The sequence below is a fragment of the Salvelinus sp. IW2-2015 genome, unplaced genomic scaffold (assembly GCF_002910315.2).
Source record: "Salvelinus sp. IW2-2015 unplaced genomic scaffold, ASM291031v2 Un_scaffold3762, whole genome shotgun sequence".
Lineage (NCBI taxonomy): Eukaryota > Metazoa > Chordata > Actinopteri > Salmoniformes > Salmonidae > Salvelinus > Salvelinus sp. IW2-2015.
This window is the reverse complement of record NW_019945036.1, coordinates 52,062-72,361: the sequence shown is the minus strand read 5'-3', so window position 1 is coordinate 72,361 and position 20,300 is coordinate 52,062. Positions and strand designations below refer to the sequence as shown.

The 20,300-nt window shown below is 39.0% G+C and overlaps 2 protein-coding genes, 1 long non-coding RNA gene and 1 pseudogene across 8 annotated transcripts in view; 3 read left to right on the top strand and 1 right to left on the bottom strand.

The window, feature by feature from the left end:
• Nucleotides 1-20,300, bottom strand: part of LOC139026031 (uncharacterized) — a 42,304-nt gene that overhangs the window by 3,655 nt on the left and 18,349 nt on the right. The window lies entirely within an intron of this gene.
• Nucleotides 29-6,196, top strand: LOC112076454 (gelsolin-related protein of 125 kDa-like). Of its 6 annotated transcripts, none has more exons than XR_011477738.1 (4): nt 29-601; nt 2,379-2,475; nt 2,799-3,292; nt 3,358-3,640. XR_011477738.1 is itself a non-coding variant. In XM_070441332.1 (3 exons), exons 1-3 carry the CDS (start codon nt 253-255, stop codon nt 5,442-5,444), a joined length of 471 nt encoding a protein of 156 aa, XP_070297433.1. In that variant the 5' UTR covers nt 29-252; the 3' UTR covers nt 5,445-6,196. The 6 variants fall into 6 exon arrangements, 4 of the variants coding, with proteins under 4 accessions (XP_070297433.1, XP_070297430.1, XP_070297432.1 ...); XR_011477739.1 differs by adding an exon at nt 2,618-2,638 and having other exon boundaries at nt 2,379-2,536; nt 2,799-3,640; XM_070441332.1 differs by lacking the exons at nt 2,799-3,292; nt 3,358-3,640 and adding an exon at nt 5,420-6,196.
• On the top strand, nt 7,140-7,828 carry LOC139026032 (uncharacterized). Its single transcript, XR_011477740.1, has 2 exons — nt 7,140-7,262; nt 7,463-7,828. It is a non-coding gene; the product is annotated as an uncharacterized lncRNA (long non-coding RNA).
• Nucleotides 16,868-18,586, top strand: LOC112076453 (zinc finger protein 180-like; annotated as a pseudogene).

The following is a 20,300-nucleotide window of genomic DNA, read 5'->3' as shown; positions in this document are numbered from 1 at the left end:
CATGTGTTTCTAGATGGGGTTGCNACATCTAGTCAGCCACCTCGGTAGCTTCCTAGCCGAAACATTCAAGCTGTTCAGACTGCTTCGGTGTATATTTGCCTCTGTATTTGAAACATAATTATGTCATATAACTAGTTTCCCCATTTAATGTCATATTTCCGTTTAGTCAGGTAACGGTAGCTGGCTTGATAAATTAGCCTATCACTAGGCTAGTCGCTAACTAGCTAGGTTAGCTGGCTAACATCCCCGACCATGAATTCACTAAGCTACTCTCCTTCTGCTAATAAAGAGGTCTGCTGGACGGAGAAAGAGGGCCTGTGGCTGAACGTTGTTGTGAAAGAGAAGGAAGAGGAGGATGTCACAGTAAAACAAGAAGAGGAGGGTGAGGCTGTTAGAGTGAAAGAAGAAGAGAAATACGTTACAGTGAAAGAAGAGGAAGACGCGTTCAGAGTGAAAGAAGAGGATGTTACTGTGAAAGAAGAGGAAGAAGAGAAATGGGAGGATGCAGTTTTTGGAGTGAAGGAGGAAGAGATAACTGTCACATTGAAGGAGGATAAGGAAGAACAAGAACAGGGGGAGACAGGCGATCTGATTAAGACCAGTAAGTACTGTCTTAAAAACAGGAGCACAAACTATTGTTGAACTGATGCGTGGTTTTAAAGCAGCATTCTACTGAATGTTTATGCTTGAATATGTTATTATTTAATGTAGGAATTGATAACTACACTGTAAGATGTGTATACCACCAAAGAGTGGGTCACCAACAAAACCTTAACAGTGGATTAGCAAATTCACAACTTTAATGTCACTCAGAATTTACAAACAAGATATAAATGACACGGGATGTGTGTTGCTATAGTAACCCGTGGGGTTGTGATGTGTGTTGCTATAGTAACCCGTGGGGGGGAGTGAACACCCAGACAGTGTACATTTTATAAAACAAAACCAGGAAGCTACTTCATCGTTAACCAGAAAGGATTTGATGTTGAGATTAAAAACGGCTGCATTGGCCCTTTAATGTAAGATATATACGGCTTCTTATGTATTTTATTTATCCAACATAACTACCTTACCGTGAATGATTTCAATTAAAATAGTCAACAAGAAACAATAATAATATTAACTACGACTACATACACCCTTCTACACCCTGCTAGCTGACCACCGATTTTTATTGCAATTCATGTAAGTTAAGTTAGGTTATGAGAGTTTTCAAAAAAGTAATATGTACACATTTTGTGGGACATTCTGTATATTGTAAAATTCCACTGCGTGACAGACCACATTTAATTAATATCCAACTTTTAACCTCTGAAATATAGCTAACGGGTTTGCTAATGATGTTAGTTTAACGTAGTTGCTAAATGTTGATAGAACTGCTTAGTAACCAAAAAGGAAAGAAATTGTAAGTGTTAGATAATACATATCATGAAAACAGTTGAATGTTGTCAAGCTATAGATAGATAATAGAGCTCAGCCTGTAAACATAACATTATCTATTATTATAGAGCTCTGCTCAGCCTGTAAACATAACATTATCTATTATTATAGAGCTCTGCTCAGCCTATAAACATAACATTATCTATTATTATAGAATTCTGTTCAGCCTATAAACATGACATTATCTATTATAGACCTCTGCTCAGCCTAAAACATGACATTATCTATTATTATAGAGCTCTGCTCAGCCTATACACATGACATTATCTATTATTATAGAGCTCTGCTCAGCCTATAAACATGACATGATCTATTATTATAGAGCTCTGCTCAGCCTGTAAACATGACATTATCTATTATTATAGAGCTCTGCTCAGCCATTTACCTGGAATTATCTATTATTTATAGAGCTCTGCTCAGCTTAAAACATGACATTATCTATTATTATAGAGCTCTGCTCAGCCTATAACCATGACATTATCTAATTATTATAGAGCCTCTGCTCAGCCTGTAAACATGACATTATCTATTATTATAGAGCTCTGCTCAGCCTTAAACATGACATGATCTATTTTATAGAGCTCTGCTCAGCCTGTAAACATGACATGATCTATTATTATAGAGCTCTGCTCAGCCTGAAATTCATGCCTATCAAACATGACATTATCTATTATTATAGAGCTCTGATCAGCCTGTAAACATGACATTATCTATTTATTAATGAATTCACTGAAGAATTAGATTTGGAGCTCTACATCATTTGTTTTTAAATCTCACCGTCACAAGTTTATTTTTAATGATGTAATGTTGTGAAGACTGACCTCAGGTTATTGAGGGATTTAGCCTAGATTAAACCTCATAGGAAGACAATTTTATTTAATGCAGGTTTCATTCAGATCTCTCTGTTTAACTAAATAATCTGTTTTGTCTTTTGGCAGGAGAGAGACAAGAATCTAATAACGGGAAGAGTTCCTCAGAGGAAACAGACCGAGACGCTAACCAACACCACTGCTCCCACTGTGGAAAGAGTTTTAGGTGGTTAGGGCCTGAAAATGCATGAGAGAATACATACAGGAGAAAAGCCCTACCACTGTTCCACTGTGGAAAGAATTTTACTCAGTTAGGGGCCTGGTTGGGCATGAGAGAAACACACTGGAGAGAAGCCTTATCACTGTTCTCACTGTGGAAAGAGTTTTAGGTGGTTACGGGTCTGAAAACGCATGAGAGAATACACACGGAGAGAAGCCTTATCATGTTCTCACTGTGGAACAGTTTTAGGTGTTAGTGAGCCTGAAAACGCATGAGAGAAACACACAGGAGAAAACCTTTCCAATGTTCCAGTGTGAAAAGAGTTTTAGGTGGTCAGGGAGTCTGAAAAAGCATGAGAGAAAACACCACAGGAGTAAAGCCTTTTCCAACATACTAATACACAGGAGGAGACAACATACCACTGCTCTCATTGTGAAAAGACATTTTCCCAGTCAGAGGACCTGAAATCAACATGAGAGAATAGAGAGGCTGTGTTCTGACTTATGTTTCTGACTGAGAATTTGTCCACGGCCAGGATTCACAGGGCCAGGGTGTCCGCTATGGACACCTGGAAGAAATCAGCAGCGGACATTTCTGAAGGTTTATCCAACAGACCTGTACATCCATGAATGGATCTCTATAATGTGTAACTATTTCTGAAGGTTTATCCAACAGACCTGTACATCCATGAATGGATCTCTATAATGTGTAACTATTTCTGAAGGTTTATCCAACAGACCTGTACATCCATGAATGGATCTCTATAATGTGTAACTATTTCTGCTGTATTGTAATGTATTGTTTAATAGATGTACTATGTTAGGTATATTTATCTGTGGTTTTTATTTCAACAGATTTTACTGATGCTATTAGATTGTACTATGTTAGGTATATTTATCTGTGGTTTTATTTCAACAGATTTTACTGATGCTATTAGATTGCAGTGTGGGGGGATTTTATATATACAGAGACTTCAGAAAGTATTCACACCCCTTGACTGGTCCCACATGTTGTTGTGTTACATCCTGAATGTATAATGGTTCCCCCTTGACTTGTCCCACATGTTGTTGTGTTACAGCCTGAATTTATAATGGATTCAATACCCCATAATGTCAAAGTGGAATTACGTTTTTGGAAATGTTTACAAATGTAATTAAAAGCCTAAATAAGTTCAGGAGTAAAGATTTTGCTTAACAAGTCACATAATAAGTTGCAGGGACTCACTCTGTGTGCAATAATAGTGTTTAACATGATTTTTGAATGTCTACCTCATCTCTGTACCCCACACATACAATTATCTGTAATGGCCCTCAGTCGAGCAGTGAATTTCAAACCCACAAAGACCAGGGAGGTTTTCCAACGCCTCGCAAAGAAGTGCATGTATTGGTAAATGGGTAAAAAAAAGCAGACATTGAATATCCCTTTGAGCATGGTGAAGTTATTAATTACACTTTAGATGGTGTATCAATATACCCAGTCACTAACTCAGTTGCTGGAGAGGAAGGAAACCGCTCAGGGATTTCACCATGAGGCCAATGGTGACTTTAAAATAGTTAGTGTTTAATGGTTGTGATAGGAGAAAACTGAGCATGGATCAACAACATTGTAGTTACTCCACAATACTAACCTAAATGACAGAGTGAAAAGAAGGAAGCCTGTACAGAATACAAATATTCCAAAACATGCATTCTGTTTGCAATAAGGCACTAAAGTAATACTGAAAAACAATGTGGCAAAGAWATTAACTTTATATCCTGAATACAAAAGCGTTATGTTTGGGGCAAATTCAACACATCACTGACTACATATTTTCAAGCATGGTGGTGGCTGCATCATATAATGGGTATGCTTGTCATTGGCGTCACTAGAGGTGTAACTACAGTCCCTGATTCTAATCTAATGATCATCAGCTAAATCATTTTATGGTTCTAATCCAGGCAGTATCACTTCCAGGTTAAGCGAGCAGTGTGTCAAGATGTGCAGTGCGGCTTGACAGGGTCGTGTTTCGGAGGACGCATGGCTCTCGACCTTCGCCTCTCCCCCGAGTCCATAGAGGAGTTGCAATTGGATTTCATGACATTGGTGAAAGAAAAATATATATAATACACTGGTACTGAAATTTGATTTTTAATCACCTGGCAGATGTCTCAAACCATGTAAACACCTGCAAGACTTTGGTTAGAAGTGAAATACCTGGCAGATGTGTCAAACCATGTAAACACCTGCAAGACTTTGGTTAGAAGTGAATCACCTGGCAGATGTGTCAAACCATGTAAACATCTGCAAGACTTTGCTTAGAAGTGAATCACCTGCCTGGACATTTTTTATTATTATATTTTTTTCACCTTTATTTAACCAGGTAGGCAAGTTGAGAACACGTTCTCATTTACAATRGCGACCTGGCCAAGATAAAGCAAAGCAGTTCGACACATACAACAACACAGAGTTACACATAGAGTAAAACAAACATACAGTCAATTATACAGTAGAAAAATAAGTCTATATACAATGTGAGCAAGTGAGGTGAGATAAGGGAGGTGAAGGCAAAAAAAAATATATATATATATATAAAAAAGGCCATGGTGGCGAGGTAAATCCAATATAGCAAGTAAAAAAACTGGAATGGTTGGTTTGCAGTGGAAGAATGTGCAAAGTAGAGATATAAATAATGGGGTGCAAAGGCGCAAAATAAATAAATACAGTAGGGAAAGAGGTAGTTGTTTGGGCTAAATTATATATGGGCTATGTACAGGTGCAGTAATCTATGAGCTGCTCTGACAGACATCCTAAGAAGCACACAGAGACCTGCATTTTGAAGTTGGTTTAATAATACTTGTGAAAACTGACTTCAGGTGATTGAGGGATCTAGTCTAGATTAAACGTCATAGGAAGTTTGATCATGTGGAGGTTTCATTCAAGTCTGTTTAATTAAATAATCTGTCTTTGACAGGAGAGAGACCAGACTCTCCTTCTGACAGCAGGAAGAGTCCTTCTCAAGGGAACCAGACCCAGAGACGTCCAAACCAGCAGGACGACATCACTGCTCCCAGTGTGGAAAGAGTTGTACTCAGTTAGGGAGCCTGAAAACACACAAGAGAATACACACAGAAGAGAAGCCTTACCACTGCTCCTTGTGCGGAAAGAGTTTTAGGTGGTTAGGGAGTGTGGAAAGGCATGAGAGGACACACAGGAGAAAAGCCTTTCGAATGTTCCCATTGTGGAAAGAGTTGTACCCAGTTAGGGAGCCTGAAGGAGCACGAGAGAATACACACAGGAGAAAAGCCTTACCAATGTTCCCATTGTGGAAAGCATTTTGCCCAGTTAGGAAACCTGAACCAGCATGAGAGAACACACACAGGTAAGAAGATGTACCGCTGCTCCCAGTGTGGAAAGAGATTTACCCGGTTAAGGTACCTGAAAGAGCATGAAAGAATACATACAAATACACAGGAGGAGAAGACATACCGACTGCTTCTCATTGTGGAAAGACATTTTCCCAGTCAGAGTACCTGAAACATATGAGAGAATAGAGAGGCTGTGTTCTGACTTGTGTTTTGACTGAGAATGTGTGTTTTGTTTGGACTGTCAAAATTGAGTTTACTTAGTGTAATGTTAGTGTACTGTTTTTTAAAATTGCGATTAATCCATTGTCTGAAAGGGTTAAAAACACACGCTGAAAACATCCTAAATACATACTATATACCGCTGCAATCTACAACGTCAATATGTCATGGAGGTTAAATAAAGTCTGCTTTATCAATGTAACATATTGTGACCCGTCCCCTGTGGGGCGCTGTAGAGCCATAACAACTAGAGGTCAAACAGGGAAATGGTTCACATCGTTTTTTTTCCACCATTCATTTCCCATAGGGCTGTGTTTTGTTTAGGCTCACCCTGGTGTGACGTTTTGATAACCATGTAAATCTCTCTAGGCCAAGGTACTGAGGGTGAATGTACACTAGATAAATAGCGGTAAATTGCTGTGTGCCGCTTAGCCGCCTGTTGTGACTCCGTCAAGAATTCAGCAGAGCAATGTTGTATGAAGGTCTGGTTATTAAATGGGTACATAGTTTCAATAGTAATATCCTCTAAAACGCTCTGGTGACAAACTTTGCTGCCCTGTTTCCAGTTGTCCACATGGCTGGGAGAACCTATTCAAGTAAGTAAATAGATTTTGAAAATGTAAAGAAAAACTATGTATTATTAGCTAACTAGCTACAGTGCAGGCTAACTCAAATCTAGTTGGTTAGCTAGCTATCTAGCCAACTTCAAATACTGTATAGATAGCTAGCTAAGTGAATTAAATATCATCAGCTACCTAACTTCATATTAGCTATCTTGATGTATTTATCACTGTAAAAAACAAACTCCAAATGCTTTTGTAGGTAGCTAGCTAACAGCCATGGAGGAGGGTGAAAGGATAGCAGCCCCAACTGTCAGTGAGAGAGGAGGCTATTCTGGATAGGGCAGGTACTTTTGTGTAGTTCCTGTCCCTAGAAGTGAGGACGGAGATAATAGTAACATAATATTCAGTGTGGTGTAATTTGACTATAATTAAGTGTGTTTCTTGTGACGTTTTCTGTCCTCAGATAAAGAGCGCTATGAAAGCCAGTCTACATATTACATTTACATTACATTTACATATGTACATATGTACATATTCATACATATGAAGAGGTCCCAATGAAGAGCAGTGGTTCTCAGTCCTGGGGACTCAAAGAGGTACATTGTTGTTTTTGCCTCAGCACTGCACAGCTGATTCAAATGATCAACTCATCATCAAGCTTCAAGTGGTATTTTTGTATTCATTTGTGATGCTATCCTTGATATGATCCTGTTATTGTCACATGCTACACATGTACATATGTGTGCCCATGCATCTATCAATCCAATGTTATCATGATTTGTTATCAGGGATATTATACTTTAGTAATCCACAATGACCTGGTGATGTAACAGTCTAATAATTACATTGTCTTCCATATTCCTACAGATACCTTGTAACTGGAGATTCCTTCAAAACGATTGCCTACAGTTACCGTGTAGGGCACTGCAAGGTTGGGTGACCAGGGTCATCTGGGACTGCCTCCTGGAGGAATTCAGGTGTGTGAAGGCTACCTGTGTCCTGCGTAACTTCATGAGGATGGACACGAGGACCAGGAGGGGATCTGCAGCTCGCCGCCGTGTCCCAGAAGAGAAGTCTGCTGCTCTGCAGGATGTTTCAAGGATGGGGTCCAACAACGCAGCAAGAAAGGAAATCCGTGTGCAGGAGATCTTCACCTCCTACTTCTTCAAAGAGGGTGCTGTTCCCTGGCAACACCATAGACTACACTATGCACAACCAAAGGCTCTTTTAAGAGGGTCCTGTTCCCTGGCAACACCATAGACTGCACTATGCACAACCAAAGGCTCTTTTAAGAGCCATCCACATTGCAATAAGTGTATTCTTCCATTTACTTAGCTATGTCCACTGCAGTTATTCAATTCACAGTTTCTCTCCCTTTGATTTCTACTTCTCATGTGAGGGTGCTGTTTAGGTAATGGTGTGATGTCTGTGGGTATGACTGAAAAATAATCTCAAAGACATTCATACCTAAACTGCACCTTTATTTGCCAAGGTAGAGTACATGATCAGTGAATATATTAAATGTACAGGCTACAATGTGGGGATCTCATGCATGGTAATAACTACATGTATATACGACTTGCATCCTTGGTACAACATGATATTATATTCTACTCAATTCATAGGCTTCATTAATGTCATTCAGGCTGTTTTGAAGTTGATACAACTGGCTATGATAGCTGAGGTTCATAGCTAGGTTTAACTAATCATGTATCAATCAAACGTTGGGTCCATAAGATCGGCTAGATAGCTAGCTACCCATCCATGGGCATACAGGTATTTTAATCATCCACTGCACAATAAGCAAGAACATAGCTAGCTACGTATTTATTTATCTGCACGGCAAATATCAGCAAGGCAAGCTTACAAAATTGTACATTCAATTTGCAGTAAATTCTTCAGCTAGGTAGATTCTATAGATCCACTGTTTCACAAAATGACAGCCTGGTTCGCTGGTTGTTTCATGAGTCCCTAAAACAACCAGAATTACAATGTCATACTCATGTCACAACATCCATAAAGCTAGTCAGCTAGCTGGCAAATGTTAGCTAGTCAGCTAGCTGGCTAATGTTAGCTAGTCATCTAGCTTGCTAAATCACGATTTTTGGAATGAACTTTATGATAAAAAATGCATAATCGTTTGTCTCTCTACATTGTGTTGGAACTTGTGTTGGAGCAAGTAATCCTCACGTAGCAAATAAGCCATTAATTTTGTTGTTGACCAAATTCGACACTTTCCACATTGGGTTGATAATTGTTTCCACTTGGATACAACCTACTGTAACCTACTGGCATGACCTAGAGAGATACAACCTACTGTAACCTACTGGCATGACCTAGAGAGTTACAACCTACTGTAGCCTACTGGCATGACCTAGAGAGTTACAACCTACTGTAACCTACTGGCATGAAAAAGAGATACAAACTTGGTACAACTACTGTACATGGCAGACTAGAGAGATACAACCTACTGTAGCTACTGGCATGACCTAGAGAGATACAACCTACTGTAATACTGGCAGACCTAGAGAGATACAACTACTGTAGCCTACTGGCATGACCTAGAGAGATACAACCTACTGTAGCCTATGGCATGACCTAGAGAGTTACAACCTACTGTAGCCTACTGGCATGACTAGAGAGATACAACCTACTGTAACCTACTGGCATGACCTAGAGAGTTACAACCTACTGTAACCTACTGGCATGACTAGAGAGATACAACCTACTGTAACCTACTGGCATGACTAGAGAGATACAACCTACTGTAGCCTACTGGCATGACTAAGAGATACAACCTACTGTAGCCTACTGGCATGACCTAGAGAGTTACAACCTACTGTAGCCTACTGGCATGACCTAGAGAGATACAACCTACTGTAACCTACTGGCATGACCTAGAATAGTTACAACCTACTGTACTACTGGCATGACCTAGAGAGATACACCTACTGTAACTACTGGCATGACCTAGAGAGTTACAACCTACTGTAGCCTACTGGCATGACCTAGAGAGTTACACCTACTGTAGCCTACTGGCATGACCTAGAAGATACAATTACTGTAACCTACTGGCATGACTAGAGAGTTACATACTGTAGCTACTGGCATGACTAGAGAGTTAAACTACTGTATATGATGACTATTTTTTCTGTTTTAAATGAATATTCTTTGTCGTCCTCTCTAACCAATAAACAGACACTATGTGGGTTCCTCTCCTTATATCTGTTATGGTATCGCTTGTTTTTGGGACAGGAAATATTGGCCAAAAATAATGATATATGTTGGTGCCATCTTTATTATCTAAAATTGATTATTATTTTTTAAATCCTATCATCTACACACAATACCCCATAATGCATCACAATACCCCATAATGCCATCACAATACCCCTTATGCCAAAGCAAAACAGGTTTAGATTTTTTGCAAATGTATTAAAACTATTCCAGGATAACTAGTCTCAGAGTAATGTACGATCCCAGGATAACTAGTCTGAGTAATGTAAGATGTACGATCCCAGGATAATTAGTCTCAGAGTAATGTACGATCCCAGGATAACTAGTCTCAGAGTAATGTACGATCCAGGATAACTAGTCTCAGAGTAATGTAAGTTTCAGATAGTTTTAACCCATTACAGTCTAAGCCCTGTCTGAGGGGGAGGTTCTTCTAAGCTATATGGAATTGTTTTAAGAAGGTTTAAACAACATGAAGGGCTTCCCCTGTATTGTATGTTTTAAGAAGGTTATACCAAGGATACTTTTGCTATTTGATTTTGAACTGTAAGACCCATGGAAGTATCAACAAAAATATTTGTCATACTGCTATAACCCATAGTAACACATTGGATAACATTCACAACATGGAACAACAGTCCATACTGCTATAACCCTAGTAACACATTGGATAACATTCACAACATGGAACAACAGTCCATACTGCTATACCCATTGTAACACATTGGATAACATTCACAAGATGGAACAACAGTAACCATAATAACGCATTGGTTAACATTCACAACATGTAACAACAGTCCATACTGCTATAACCCATTGTAACACATTGGATAACATTCACAACATGGAACAAGTAACCATAGTAAACATTGGATAACATTCACAACATGGAACAACAGTAACCATAGTAACATTGTTTCCCCCAGAATCTAAAGGAAGTTTGTTCTGAAGTGTCTGTCTTATTCTTAAGAGATGTAAAAATTATTTCTATATTTTTTCCATGTCTTTAACCCATCTTTTTTGTTTAGTTCTTTACACATTTTGTTACATAAGCTTCGATCTACAATGGATTAATAAAAAATCCTCAGTTAACTAAATACTCCCTGGTATGACATCACATATCCCCGTAATGACAAAGAGAAAATATAGGTTGGAGAAAAGATGTCACTGTTATTAAAATTAAAAACAGAATACTTTTAATTTTTACATAAGTATTGCAGACTTTGCTTGAGACTTGAAATTGACCTCCGGTGCATACTGTTTCCATGTGGATCATTGTTGAGAATGTTTCTACAACTTGATATGGCATCCACTGTGGTAAATCAATTTGATTGATTCCATTTGGAAGGCGACACACTGGTTCTGGTGCTACTAGCATATTTGAAGGATACGCATACCATCTGGTTTGCGCTAGTGGGAACTATCATTTGTTTTTCAACAGGACAGTGACCCAACACACTCCAAGGCTGTGTAAGGGCTATTATTGCCAAAATGGAGAATGATGCAGTGGTGCACCAGATGACCTGGCCTTCACAATCACCTGACCTCAACCCAAGATGAGATGGTTTGGGATTGAGTTGGACTACAGAGTGAAGGAAAGCAGCAAAAAGTGCTCAGCATATGTGGGAACTGCTTCAAGTCTGTTGGAAAAGCATTTCAGGTGAAGCTGGGTTAGAGAATGCTAAGAAAGTGTGCAAAGCGTGTCATCATAGGTGGCTATATTTTGAATTGTTTTCCATTTTTGTTGGTTACTTACATGATTCCATATAGTGTTATTTCATAGTTTTGATTTCGTCACTATTATTCTACAATTGTGATAAAATGGTAAAACAAATCATTATAACCCTTGAATGAGTATGGTGTGTCAAACGTTTGACTGGTGATGTTATCTCATTGAATGTTTTTACATTCAAGTTACATGAGTATTTCTTACCACTTTTCCATAGTCAAAATGTAAGGAAAGATTTTTTAAATCAAAGGGTTGCTGTTAAAAATGTATTGAATTCAATGGGATTTACCCAGCCTGCAAAGCACTACAGCCACTCTGTGATGGCCAGTTTGCTGTTTTTATGAGGGGATTAGTTTAGATTAAACTGTCATAGGAAGACAGTTTTGATCATGTGGAGGTTTCATTTAGGTCTGTGTTTAGAATACTCTGTGTGTCTTTGCAAGGAGAGAAAACTCTACTTGACAGCGGGAAGAGTCCTTCAGGGGAAACCAGACCCAGAAGACGCTCAAACAGCGACACAACATGCTCCAGTGTGAAATAGTTTTTGACTGGTTAGGGAACCTAAAAATGCATGAGAGGAACACAACGGGAGAAGAAGCCTTACAATGCTCCCAGTGTAGAAAGAGTTTGTTACTATGTTAACTAACCGGAAAGGCATGAGAGAATACACACAGGAGAAAGAGTATTTTCTGCTCCCAGTGAAAAAATAGATTTTCACGAATGCGTACCTTAAGCTCATGAAGGATCAGAGGAGAAAAGCCTTTCCATGCTCCAGTCTGGTAAAGGGTTTTACTGGTCAAGTGCTGAAGGAGCATTAAGAGGATAACACGGGTAAAAGTCTACATGCCTTGGTGGAAGAAACATTCAGAGATCCTGAAATCAATGAGGAGAATAGAGAAGTCGTGTATTGTGATTATATTTTGACTGAGAATTTGTGCTTTTTTGTTTTGTGCACATGAATCATATTGTGTTGATTACTGTTTATATATATCCAACGTTGACAATGCTGTCAGAGCAAAACCAAGCAAAGAGGTTGAATAAATATGTCTTAGAGGCTCCGAGACAGGATTGTGTGAGGCACATCTGGGGAATGGTACAAAAAATGTCTGAACATTGAAACGTCAACAGACACAGTGGCACGATAATTTTTTAATGGAAAGTTTGGAAGATCTTCCTAGAGCTGGCACCGACAACTAGCAATGGGGAGAAGGGTCCAGGTAGGTGACCAAGAACGCGAATGGTACTCTGACAGAGCTCTAGGTTCCTTTGTTTGAGATGGTGAGAACCTATCCGCGAAGAGAAACCATCTCTGCACTGCACTCCACATCTCAGGCGTTTGTGGTTAGAGGGGCCAGAGAGCACACTCACTCGTAAACGGACCTGACGGCCGCTTGGAAGTGTTGCCAAAAAGAGACTAAAGACTCTGGCAGACATGAGAACACATTTCCTCATGGTTGATGAAACCAAGATTGAATCCCTTGGCTGAATGCCTTTTGGAAACCTCAAGCTGGCTATATGTGTTTTCTTAAGGTATATTATATATACATAATAGATATATATACTATATAATAGTCCTGTTCAACCATTTATTCGTAATGTCGAGATTCTAAAGATTGTAAAGCTGCGTGGTCAATCCCCTGCTTCAAAGGGTGTGAATCTAGCAAACTGTTTAAGACCTACTATCATCCTGCCTGCGTTTCTAAAGTCTTCGAAAGCCAGTTTTCAAACAGATTATGACTAATGTTCGAATCACCATACCTTCTCGCTGTGATCCGGATTCCGAGCTGGTCACGGGTGCAACTCATCCCGCTCAGGTACTAAAGATATCATAACCGATCGATAAAGACAGTACTGTGCCCGTCTTCATCACTGGCAAGGCTTTTGACTTGTCAATCACCGTATTTATCAGCCAGTCACACGATAAAGAAACCGTATCGACAACGATGGCTGCCAACCGCCGACTAGCATCATACTCTGGACGGTTCTCTGATTAGAATAGTGGAGAACTATAAATAGTATAGGTGTCTGGTGACTGTAACTCTCCCTTCCAGATAATATTAGCATATTCAATCAAATTTAAATCTAGAATTGGTTCTATTTTCGCAACAAGCTCTTCAATCACACTTGGAAACATACCTGTAAACTGACTATCCTCGATCTTGACTTCGGCGATTTTAATTTTCAAGAATAGCCTCAACTCTAAAAGCAACTGGATGCAGTCTATGAAGTGATCCGTTTTGTTCACCAAAGGCCATAATACCACTGCTCTCGTCGCTGGCTCGATACATTTCGTCGCCAAATCCACTGCCGGTATATATATGTTCTTTGCTAGCCGCCTTAATCAGATACTGGTATAGAACACCACCCATAGCGCGTCCAGGAAGTATTCTATGCATCCACAAAGCAACTAATTTGGCATTTCCTTCAGTTTCTGCTGCAATGAATGGAACGAAATGAAAAATTGCTGAAGTTGGGAGACATCTTCCTACTAATTTAACTCAGCTATCTGACGCTTAGATGCTGCAGCTGTAACAGCATCTGTAAATGCCCATCCAATGCCTCCCATCCCCATGTTATTTAATTAATTCTTTTTCCTCTTTTTGCACACAGTTTCTACTTGAAAACAATGATCTGCCACATCATTCACTCCAGTTGGTTAATATGCTAAATTGTATTATTCGCTGACTATGCTATTTATTGCCTTACGGTCCTACTCATTTGCACACACTTTATATAGACTTTTTCGTATTGTTGGTTTTGCTGTAGTTTGTTTATCCCAGTGTAAACTCTGTTGTTTTTTTTTTGTGCACTGCGTTGCTTTATCTTGGCAGGTGCAGTTGTAAAATGAGAATTGTTTCACTGCTCATGGTTAAATAAAGTTGAAATAAAAGAATGTAGGAATTGTTCATAGAGTTCCAGTGATTTTAACTTTTTCCCTGTTGAAAAGTGATATAGAAATCATAAGTATAGAACACCTAGAAGGGAACAATAGTAGTTTTTGGGCAAAATAATGTTTTTTTTAGAAAATGAAAAATGAAGGAGTGAGTGATGTTAGTCAGGCTTCAAGGGTTGGCTTGATGGAGTGTGATGTATCCATAGGGACAGATTTCATGTGAAAATTCATTTATTTCTTTTTAAAATCTTCTGTTTGTCAGTTAGTGTTGATCATGCTAGAAAGCCATTATTCAAGGTTTTCCCTAGATTTTAAAGACGATGTTAATCCAACTGTATAGGATCATCTGTATAGAATTTGGCCTTGTGGTTTAGGTTATTGTCCTGTAATGACAGTTTTTTTTTCAGCTCTCTGAAATGACTCCTACTACGTAACATATTAGTGTTTATATTACGCTGGGAACAGTTTTCATGGTGCACAGAAATCCTAAATAATATTCAGAGTTTGCAAAATCAATTGTTCTAAACCGGAGAGTCAACTTAGTTTTTGACACCAAAGGATATGTACATTAAGCGGTTTCTTCATTATTCACATAATTTTAGATGACTGTAAGCATGTTTAGCTTAAGTAATGTTCACTATATCAGCTGATCCAGGAAATATCATTTTCTGAAGACCAGTCAATGACAACATCACGACATGCACAACAACCAAGTGCTTCTTCATTCATTACTCTGGTAAGAACATTATTCCGTGCTCACAGGTTGTATCAAATCACCTAACAAATTGATGTTTATATTGTGTTTGTGTCTGCTTTATTTACAGTAGGTCTACGTTAGTCTGTTTGGACACAGAGATAACTTAGCTCATTGTAGAGAGAGAACACTGTTCCTTGATGAGATAGGTATTGTAAACACAGAGTATTTTCCTTTATTTTGTTGTTAGGTGAGTTATGGGTCCTACCGTAGGTCTATGTTATTAGTTAGGTGAGTTTGGGTCATACAGTAGGTCTATGTTTATTGTTATGGGGTTACTGTTAGGTTACGTTGTGTTAGGATGAAGTTATGGGTCTACAGTAGGTTCTATGTTATTGTTAGGGTCCTAGAGTACATAGTGTATGTCAATGCAACAGAAACAAAGTGCTTTTTGTTCATTACAGGTATATTATGTTGTTAGGTGAAGTTATGGCCAATTTGGTAAACAGTGTACAAACCCTCATGTAGGCTGATGGAAAAGAAAGAGCTTTTACTGGTTGAAGTGTTTTTTAATAAAGTGGTTGATTTGCTGATGAAACAAACATTATATGTAAGCAGGATGTCAACAGATCCTTTTAAATTTAATCCAAAGTAGTGTTGGAATGTACTCATAAGCAATTGTAATGAGGCTATCCTGAGTTTTCCCATTCAATAGAATACATAGTGAAAAACTAAAATCTTTGGCTCACGTTTTTTGCTGCAGGAGATATACTAATCTATATCGGTGTCCTCCATTAGAGGGACGGAGTTTTCCAACTTGAATTCATGGCGCATCGCCCTGGCTCAATTTTTAAACAGCAGAAAGGGGCCTAATTTGGAGACAAAAATCGTCTGCCACAGCTGCTTAGAGTTTAACACTAATAACTTATTTTCTAGCTACAATCTCTAGATGTTACTACTTAATGTCGGAAAAACAGAAAAAATATGACTGTTTTGCTCTTTTAAGACAATTGTCAATATATCTTACATTTATTACAGACGTCAATTGTTGTACCAACACATGGCTACGCTTGTTGGCATCACTTTTACAGTGAATTTCCGCTGTTGTGGGCCTTTACCATCGTCTGAACTTTGTTTTCAACAGGAAGATGACGGGACTACCAGTGGTCCTTGTGGAGCCTCAACAAACTCATATGCATGACAAGGAGGAAGATGTTCCAACATTAGCAAACCTCAAGAAACACCACAGAGATACACAGGGAAAGAAACACTCATGCTCTGGGACTAAGACGATTCACCTCCTCAGCAGGACATTAAAATTCATCAGAGAATCCACACATGTAGAGAAATCTTATACTGCTGTTCATGTGGATCAGAGTTTTACTCATTCAACCAGCTGATATCAACAGAGAAAACATGGAGAAAATTATTAGATGTATCAATGTGGGAAGAGTTTTACTCATTCATCCAGCCTGATATCACACCAGAGAACACACACAGGAGAGAGACCTTATAGCTGTACTCAATGTGGTAAGAGTTTTACTCATTCAACCAACCTGATATCACACCAGAGAACACACACAGGAGAGAGACCTTATAGCTGTGGTCAATGTGGGATGAGTTTTACTCAGCTAAGCAGCCTGATATCACACCAGAGAACATACACAGGAGAGAAATCATATAGCTGTGATGAATGTGGGAAGAGTTTTTATACATCTAGCCATCTTACTGTACACCAAAGAACACACACAGGAGAGAAACCTTATAGCTGTACTCAATGTGGGAAGAGTTTTTTTTACATCTAGCCACCTGAAGATACACCAGAGAATACACACAGGAGCGAAACCTTATAGCTGTACTCAATGTGGGAAGAGTTTTTAACATCTAGCCAACTGAAGATAAACCAGAGAACACACACAGGAGAGAAACCATATAGCTGTGGTCAATGTGGGAAGAGTTTTACTCAGCTAAACAACATCATGTCACACCAGAGAACACACACAGGAGAGAAACCATATAGCTGTGATGAATGTGGGAATAGTTTTACAAAGTTGTGTAATCTGACTATTCACCAGAGAACACACACAGGAGAGAAACCTTATAGCTGTACCCAATGTGGGAAGAGTTTTTTTTTTTTTTTACATCTAGCCATCTGAAGATACACCAGATAACACACACAGGAGAGAAATCGTATAGCTGTGATCGATGTGGGAAGAGTTTTACTCAGCTAAGCAGCCTGATTTCACACAAGAGAATACACACAAGAGAGAAATATTTTAGCTGTACTCAATGTGGGAAGAGTTTTGCTCACCTAAGCAGCCTGATACCACACCAGAGAACACACACAGGAGATAAATCGTATAGCTGTGATCGATGTGGGAAGAGTTTTACTCAGCTAAGCAGCCTGATATCACATCAGAGAATACACACAAGAGAGAAATCTTATAGCTGTACTCAATGTGGGAAGAGTTTTACTCACCTAAGCAGCCTGATATCACACCAGAGAACACACACAGGAGCGAAACCATATAGCTGTAATGAATGTGGGAAGAGTTTTCCTAGGTTTAGCAATCTGATTCTTCACCAGAGAACACACACAGGAGAGAAATCTTATAGCTGTAATCAATGTGGGAAGAGTTTTGTTCAATCTGGCAATCTGAGAGTACACCAGAGAACACACACAGGAGAGAAATCGTACAGCTGTAATCAATGTGGGAAGAGTTTTGTTCAATCTGGCAATCTGAGAGTACACCAGAGAACACACACAGGAGAGGAATCTTGAGATAATCTGATAAAATATCTCTGATCAAGTAATAGAAAATACATACATGAAGGAGTTGTTTCATGATATCAATGAATTAATGTCACAATGTAGAATGTTTTAACATTGTAGAAGGAGTATTTTAATGTCACAATGTAGAAGCCTAAACGTTTGCCCCCTTATCATTTGATTTCAACATGATATGGATATTAGCCWCAGGYGGAAAATCRAGGCTCTGAATTGGAAGAGTACTATTTATGTGATTTAACAAAAAGTWACTKACAAAAAKAGAGTTSTGTTACACTTACCACGTTGGTGACCCACTTGAATCAAAATGCAACACTTCAAAATGTAGCGAGCTGTTAGCTACAAATTGTCCTCTAACCAGGGATGTACACATTATTCCCAGATTCCGTGTGGTTTTTGAGCTGTTAGTTTTAACAGGACGTGCAACCTCATCTTCCTCCTCTCGCACAATTYATTTTAGCATGATATCGATGAGTTATTGTTATGAATTTTATGAATAATGACTAAATMATGTATACATTTAACCTAGAACTATAACTAATTGAATTCTYCCCTGTTTTTCTGTATTGATAAATAATGTTAGTTCATAAGAAAGAGGTTATGTAGCATGTACATGGGAAGAGAGGAAGGTATGTGTGTGCCTAAGGAAAACAAAGACTTGGGAAAGTTGGAAGCTGTGTTTTTCTGGATGAAACGGTCCAAATAAATGGACATTTTGATATATTATCGACGGAATTAATCGAACAAAAGGACCATTTGTGATGTTTATGGGACATATTGGAGTGCCAACAAAAGAATTTCGTCAAAGGTAAGGCAAAGATTTATATTTTTATTTCTGCGTTTTGTGTCGTGCTTGTGTAACAGGGTTGGTTATGTTTCCACTTGCCTCTAAAGAAAATGTGTATTTGATGTTCAAGCATTCTTATTGGTTAGTCAACTCTGATGACAATAAGGGGTGTTGTGATTGCCCCGCTTGCAGATAGGGGAGATCGCGAACCGTCAGGTCTTCCCAGTATGAAAATGTGATGCGAGGGGTAGTTCACGTTCTGAATACTGTTTTCTATTTTCTACTTTTTACAATGTGTACAAATTTGCGTACGTTTACTGATTTTATACATGTGTGGTTATATGGTACTGTTAGGGATTGAGGGGCTTTCTGGATGTGCTTTGGCATATGATTGCTGTAAATAATTGTGTTAGCTAGCATACACCGATGTCATGGCTACATAAGCCACGGCTAACACATTTGTCTTCATGCTACAGATTTTGCCATCGACAGCCATCATCAACTGTTAAGTCCTGCACAACTAACGTGCTGTTTCCCATTTACCACAGGTATTTACACAGTTATATTTTGTATTGTATTTTTGTATTTTGTTCACCCAGTATGAAAATGTGATGCGAGGGATTTTGCCATCGACAGCCATCACTCACTGTTAAGTCCTGGCACAACTAACGTGCTGTTTCCACCATTTAACCACAGAAATAAATGATGCTCAACTGGGACCACTGGCCGAAGTGATTTATTATTTTAAAACACAACGCATGGAGAGTACACTATACATCTGTTACAACTGGTGCCGTGACCCGGATCACTGGTTTGCTGCGGAAAGGAGGAGGTTGAAGGGGGGTGAGTGTAAGGGATGTGAAATGGGCTAGCTAGTTAGCGGGTACGCGCTACTAGCATTTCAAATCAGTTACGTCGCTTGCTCTGAGACTTAAGTAGGGTTTCCCTTGCCGCGGCTTTTGTGGAGCGATGGGTAACGACGCTTCGTGGGCGACTGTTGTTGATGTGTGCAGCAGGGTCCCTGGTTCAGTGCCCACGTGTCGGGGCGAGGGGACGGTCTAGAATTATACTGTTACACTTGCAGTGTTGAAATAGTGCTACTCTGTTTGTTTTACTGATGTGCTATCATCAGATAATAGCATCTTATGCTTTCGCCGAAAAGCTTTTTTGAAATCTGACATGTTGGCTGGATTCACGTGTGATTTAATGAAAGTTTGATTTTATATTATGTTATTTGAATATGGCTCGCTGTATTTTCCCTGCCTATTGCCGGTGGGACGTTTGCGGCTTGTTGGTAATAAACTTTGTGAGACTCCAGGAGAGAAAGAGAGAATCCAAAGTTTAGTGTGTATGTATGTGCGTAGGTTAAGAGAATTATAAAAAATAAACGTTTTTTGTATATCACAGCAGACCTCTCGTGAAATAACTTTGCTGACATTTTATACTGGACTCTGTCTGTTTCATTTCAATAAGAACCTTACAAATTCTTAGTAACAGACAGAGTAGTTTAAGTGAAGTTCAGTTTATGAACATTGAGAAAGAAATTCTCTTAACAGTTATGCAAGATAAGTGTTAGC

Coding starts and splice junctions, on each gene's coding strand:
- LOC112076454 (XM_070441329.1), top strand. CDS start 253: ATGAATTCACTAAGCTACTCTCCTTCTGCTAATAAAGAGGTCTGCTGG. Junction 602..2,378: donor AGGCGATCTGATTAAGACCA/GTAAGTACTGTC, acceptor GTCTTTTGGCAG/GAGAGAGACAAGAATCTAAT. Junction 2,476..2,798: donor CACTGTGGAAAGAGTTTTAG/GTGGTTAGGGCC, acceptor AAAGAGTTTTAG/GTGGTCAGGGAGTCTGAAAA.